The 6636-nt window shown below is 41.4% G+C and overlaps 1 protein-coding gene across 1 annotated transcript; it reads right to left on the reverse strand.

The window, feature by feature from the left end:
- Nucleotides 1-1899: 1899 nt before the first annotated feature.
- LOC103774066 (ventricular zone-expressed PH domain-containing protein homolog 1-like) lies at nucleotides 1900-4353 on the reverse strand (the record flags this gene model as incomplete). The annotated part of the gene is made up of 2 exons (XM_008941448.1): nucleotides 4216-4353; nucleotides 1900-2115 (listed from the first exon to the last, which is right to left on the reverse strand). Coding segments are annotated over exons 1-2 (354 nt in total), but the record flags the coding sequence as incomplete, so codon positions are not given.
- Between the last annotated feature and the right edge of the window lie 2283 nt (nucleotides 4354-6636).

The following is a 6636-nucleotide window of genomic DNA, read 5'->3' on the forward strand; positions in this document are numbered from 1 at the left end:
TATGATTCTATGATTCTATGAATTTTATTTTTCCTACAATAAAGATAAAATACTTAGTTAAGAAAAGGTTTCAATTCAGATGGAAGAAGAGTTTTGTTTGTTCCATTATAAGTATCAGGTGATGAATGCACACTGATGAAAATGTGAAGGTGACAATGAAAAACAGATTTCAATAACATGATATAGTGATGTTTGCAAACCTAGGAGACCTCCCTGCTGCTAATATCAACAGGAACACACTGTGAGATTCAACCCAGCTGTCAAATATTCATTACTACTTCAACTACCCCTCACGTATTGCATAAAAACTCATTTTATGCCTTCTTTTCTTTTATTTTATTTTTATGCAAAGGATTTTGCTGATAATAGCCGTTTCAGGGAGCGGTAAACATATTTTTTATAACTTTCTCATTTCATTTCAATTAATTCCTTTCCTGAAAACATCTGCAACATAGTGCAATCCCCAAACCCTTTGGATCGGAGCTAGCTCAAGTTAGGCACAGCTGCCAACAGCACAGACTGAAATCTTATGCAAGCCATGGCATACTTTAGAACTCATATTTCAGAAGAATACTAAAGCACTGCAAAGAGAAAATATGATCTTACAAGGTAAAGTCCCTCATCTGTATGCTGCTGTAATACACTTTTGTGTGTCTTCAGAGTGACAGACTTGGGAGTAAACAGCACTGACCCTTCTAAAGGACTGTAAAGCCAAATTTAATTGAAGCAAATTCAGCACTGATGTTATTTTTTTCTGAGACTGTTTCTTTTGGACTTGAAACACTTCCAGCCAAACTAGCTGAGGAATCGCAATAAGTTTACGGAACAATATATCCTACTAGGGGATAAGCAGTGCCTTCCATGGGTCAGTGACAAACTTGTGCCTCCATAATTTGAATTTTTATAATGAAAGAACAATAAAACTCCCCTATATCTGATTTAAGAGGTAAAGAAAGAGACTCTGAAAGAGCACACGTAGTGCAAACGTCAGCCCAGAGCAGTCTGTACTGAAAGGCATTTCATAGCAACTGTTTCTCCATCAGCCATGGAGCTGGTCCCAGTGAATTGTACCCACAGCTGAAACTCTGGAAACAACCATGATTTCTGCTCCCAGTTAGAAAACCTTGCACATAGGATTCTCTGTGGGTCTCTCCAGTCTGTTATCCTCTTTTTATTAAGTTCAAATCAGACTAAATTTCAGCTGTTCTTCTAGCAAATGTTTTGGGGACCTAAATACCTTTTGCATCCTACTGTTTCTGCCTCTAACATTTAGTAAAACATTCAAAGAAATTATTACAATGCTCTGGAACACACTGGCCAAAGCATAACTTGTTTCTAACCCTCTGTTTTAGAGTAGCTGCAAGCGGGCTTTAATTCAGAAGTCGGTTTTCGGTGCTGTATCTAGACTCAGCTTTTACAATCAAAACTTTAAGGGAGATCTTCTTTACTGACAGCATATCTGATGACTTAAATTTCACATCATTGCAGTGTCTTTAGCATTTTACTGCCTTTCAGAATTATTTGAAAGAGTAACCTCTTCCCTGATAGTAACTGCTTTCAAATCAATCTTTCAGGAACCAGAGAAGACTGTAGCCCTGTGTCGCTCACTTCAATACTTACACGAAATGCAAATACTTAGAATTAATGAAATCTGGCACAAAACAGTCAAGACACTTCTAAAGATAAGGAAGCTTCCAAAACTTTTGATTCACTGCAATAGGTGCCATTTATATGTAATAATATACATTAATATGTGGGATCATATTCCTGGTTTTAAACAGTGGCAACGACTGCTGTGCACCCTCATAAAATGTAAAGTACAACAAAGTACAATTTTAAAAGATACAATGGAAGAGCCAACAGATTCATTATCCTCCTTTGCTTTCAGCTCAGTCTTACCTGCAGGATACAGCTCATGATGTCGGAGGCAATTTTTGCGTGTGGCGTGTCCTCATCTTTTCCAGATGGCTTCAGGTTGTGCTCTAGGCACGACTCCCAGAGAGCCACGAGGGCTTGCCCGTGCTTTTCGATGGACGCCGTCTCCCTGATGGCCGTGGTGATGCGAGTGATGCAGATTTCCACCACAGCCTGGTCGTTATCATTGGTCTGGTAGTCCTGGTTCAAACGAAAAGACGTTTGCCAATGAATGCCCATCCTTTTCAAGGGCCCTACAAAAGTAACCTGAAGACATGAAGTTCTGGTAACTGTCCAGTGCCTGTTTTCTCACTTCCATCTTTACAACGAATGTTTAACATGATTGAATGCAGGAATTGGGTTGGAACTAAATGATCTTTAAGGTCCCTTCCAACCCAAACTATTCTATGAAGCTAGTCATCCACAGACAATTCACTGGTTTAGGTCTTAACTCTCATTACAGTCAAGGTATGGATTATGTTATCAGATGTTTTAGTAGCCTGTCCTGAAGCATGGCCTTCTTGGCCAGGGGTTGCAGCCACACACCTTAGAACCACTGCCTCAGGCCTCTTCTTCTCGGATAAAAGAAATTAGGATAAAATCTTTATTCTTTTAGGATAACCATCCTAAAACTGAAGCTGGAATTTTTATATCCACAATACACACAGCCAAACGCAGGCTCCCTGGTATTTCACATTGTGTCAAGTCCCTGATGTAAACAGCCAGTTTCAATTAGTAGCAATGTTTAAGTTAATTAAATAGGCTTTATCACAAAATCCTGTAATCCCCCATAATCACAGCAGAGGTGCCATGTGGATATGTAATGGCAAAGCTTTGCTGTGACTTAAAAGACTCAGAACTCACAACCACCAACCCTAAAAGCTTTTTTTAGGCTGTCCCACCTTAGAAAGTAATGAAGATGAACGATGGGCTGAAATATTAACCAAAACTCATTGGTTTTGTGGAAGTAGGGATATTTTTAAAGGGCAGGAGCCAAGTTCAGCACTAGCTTGCAGAAGTGGAGCTCCAGAGTTAGCTCTGGGGGCCCTGCTGTGTTGCAGCATGGTATGACAGAGTATCACAGGCAGCAGCCACGACACTTGGGCCTATCTCAGAACAGTTCTCTGCCTTTATTCACAACCAGCACTCTACAAGCTTGGGAAAATCCATGCACTTAATGAAAAAAAAAAAAACAAACAAAAAAAAACCCAAGCTCTAATACTTTGCTTTTTTGTTAAGGTAAGCTATTGATAAAGAGGTGAACAAGTTAAGAGCCACTGACTGGTACAGCACGAGAACAAACCACCAGTGTGAGCCATGGCCACTGGCTGTGCATGGACGTGGAGAGCAAAGGGGTGCTGATTGCCCTGCTGCAAAACTCTTCACATTTGGGCAAAACCCACGGGGCAAACCCAGCCTGCTCAGATGGCAGGACCAGGCAGTGCTGGAGCAGGTCGCGGGCTCCAGAGCCCTCTGCTGGGAACCCGCCGAGCAGCTCGGAGGTGGGGATGGCTTCATGCAGACTCGGGGCTTGCACCAACATTTTGTAGCAAATTCAGGCGTTTCCTCTCAAAAAGTACATTAGGAGGAATTTGTGTGAAATTCCTGATAATATGCAGTGTGGTGAGTCAAAGTGTATCACAAACAGCAGATGCAATGGCCAAAATAATTCAATTAATGTTCTGAAAGACTGTGCAGATGTAACTGCTGTCAGAGGAGTGACCAAGAGAAGAGCCAATGTAGAGTGGCTGCGTCTGTTCTTCTTGCAGCCAGCAGTGCTGGGATCACACCCTGAGAGTCAGAGGTTTACATGTTGCCAACACTGGTTTCTAAAAATCACACACTGCATGAAATGTCGGAGAAGTGCAGTTGTGAAACATGTACATGGTGCTATTTGAACATCCTAAGGCTGAAAAAAGATTTGCCTTTCTCTTCAACAGACTGGAAGCAGGAAGGATAAAGATCTTTTTTTATGTTTTTGGACAGAACTTTTAGAGCTTACCAAAATTCATCATTCAGAACACTTTCTGCTGCAAGCAGAATACACACTATCCATACAGGGTACCTGTAACCTCCTGTTAATTTTTAATGTCTTAAATAACTATTTAATAAAATGATGATAAAGATGAACTTGAAATATTTTTAAAGGAAACTGGATTTGGTTACCACATTTTTAAATCTTACACTTTGCTCATCATATTTAAGGTTTTTGGAAATTTAAATCGTGTATGTCCCTGGCTTTAATATTTATAGAATACATTTCATCTCATGAAAACATATTAAGGACAGTGTTTCACTTACTGCAGATGAACTAATTATTCTTATTTGTTCAAGAGCTTCTGAGAGGCTTCCTTCAATCTCAGCATCCTCTAAGGAGAAAAGATCCCCTGCACGTGAAAGGTCCTTTTGTGACAAAACCAGCCCAAAGAGGTGATGCATGGCTGTGCTTTTGGTGCACCATGTGTGTGAACAACTCAGATGAGGACAGAATGGAAACAATCCTGGGGACTAGCCATCAATTTAATATGAAGAATAAATCTGGGGCATACTTCAAGGCTTCCCTGGTCCCAGTCTAAAAGGAGAAGGAAAAAAAAAAAAAAAAAAAGAGGAGAGGAGAGGAATTAGCAAATGCACTGTCAGATTCCAGTGTAGCAAAGATTTTTCAATGGTTTGTGCAAGCAGCAAACAGAATCAGGGGGGACTTGATCTTGAAGGTATCTTCCAACCAGAAAGAGGCTGTGATCTCTGGATCCAGGGACATCCTTTAGCATGTATCACAAAGTTCATGTTGAAGGACCTTTTGCCCTCAGACACTAAATAGCTTAAAATTAGTTAAACAATATGTAACTTTTAATAAATAAACCCAAGTTTTTTTCATTTCAGTGCATATCACCCGAGCAGGATGGCGGCTGGACTCTGATAAGGATCACAAGCCACCTTTCTGTGGCTGGGAGCAGAGTCTGGAGCTAAAGGAGGCAGGGGCAAGCCACTTACTTTGTTTTCTAGGTTGTTGTGTCTTGGCTCCAGAAATTAGCAAGATTCAGAAGATAATGATTTTTTGTTTAGAAAAAACAGCCAGTTTTGTTGCCAAAATAATCTCTGCAGCCTTTTCAATGCGTATAAAACAAACACTTAGGTGAGCTGAAGGTACGAACTTCTCCTTGGCTAGGGAATTTAAGAGAAGCTGAGCCAAGCAGGGCTAGGCTCAGCACCACACCACACTTGGGAAAGTCTAGTCCTGTACTTGTGCCCCAAAAACTCTGGTGCTTTAATGCTTAAAGCACCCACAGCAGAGACATTTGCCTTAATTATTGGAGTTGGTTTTTTTCCCCACATTTCAGAGGTGTTGTTACTCCAAGACTACTGAAATTTGCCTTGTGCTGGTGGGTCCCCTTTGGTTATACATCTTTGAAGTGAGGGTCTTCATGGCCAACCTTAGTGTACATAAGAAAGGGACTAACAGCACAGTGTCCTTCAAGCCCAGAATATACCACGGGGTGTCCTGGTTTGGGGACATTAATAACATTAAGGTAGGCACACACTAAATGAGACACTCATTAATTCAGTAGTTTGATTTAGCTTCAAATGTTATGCATTGGAAATCTAATCCAATCTAAACTGGCTCTCTAATCTGCCTTTGAGATGGCCCACGTAGATTCACAGTCAACTCCTCTAGGTTCTTCTCTTGAGTTGATGAGCCAAGTACCACATTGTTGCAAACTATATTGCCAATAATTATTATTGAGGTACAGAGTATCCGTAATCCCTGTTACTCTATTTTATGCTATTTTTCAGGGGGGAAAAAAAAAGTAAGATGTCAAATAAAGGGCAAATCTGATGCAAGCCATCGAGAATATTCTCGAAATAACTCGAAGAAACAACCTCTATTTTTAATAGCATATACAGTACTTTGCACTTAATCTGACATATGCCAAATTGTAAGGGTATTTTTAATTTTCCCAAATCTATCAACTTCGTTATTCCAGACTTTTAATTTGATAATTTGCAGCAAGACAGAAGCAGAAAATTACTAACAAGATTGCATAACCCCAAAGCACAACAGGCTAGATCCTCCTGACAATCACAATGGCATAAAACACCAGTCACCAAACTCAAGGGGGTGGTGTAAGCACAGAGGAGGCTGGGCCTACCCAACCCATACTCAGCAATACTCAGATTCAAAAATAAAGAATCATAGACTCACAGACTGGTTTGGGTGGGAAGGGACCTTTAAAGGTCATCTAGTCCAACCCCCCTGCAGGGAGCAGGGACATCTGCACCTAGAGCAGGTTGCTCAGAGCCCCGGCCAACCTCACCTGGAATGGCTCCAGGGATGGGGCAGCGACCACCTCTCTGGGCAACCTGGGCCAGCGGCTCACCACCCTCAGCATCAAAAATTTCTCCCTTCTCTCTAGTCTGAATCTCCACTCTTTTAATTTGAAACCATCATGCCTTGTCCTGTTGCAACAGGCTCTGCTCAAAAGGTTCAAAAAGCTACAGACACAAACAGATTTTTTTACCTGGCCATGATTCCACAGTGACATCCTCAGTGATGGTGCAAAGCTGGTGTTCTTGAAAGCAAAGATGACCATTTGCTTTGCTCTTCTGCTACCCCAGGCAGCATGCAAGGGCGCAGCAAGAGGAAAGCTGGGGAATGGGGTGGCAAGCAGTGAACCTGAAGCTGTTAGCAGCAGTGCCAGGAGGAAGGCATCTCAGGAATGC

The sequence above is a fragment of the Merops nubicus genome, unplaced genomic scaffold (assembly GCF_000691845.1).
Source record: "Merops nubicus isolate BGI_N331 unplaced genomic scaffold, ASM69184v1 scaffold29785, whole genome shotgun sequence".
Taxonomy (NCBI): Eukaryota; Metazoa; Chordata; class Aves; order Coraciiformes; family Meropidae; genus Merops; species Merops nubicus.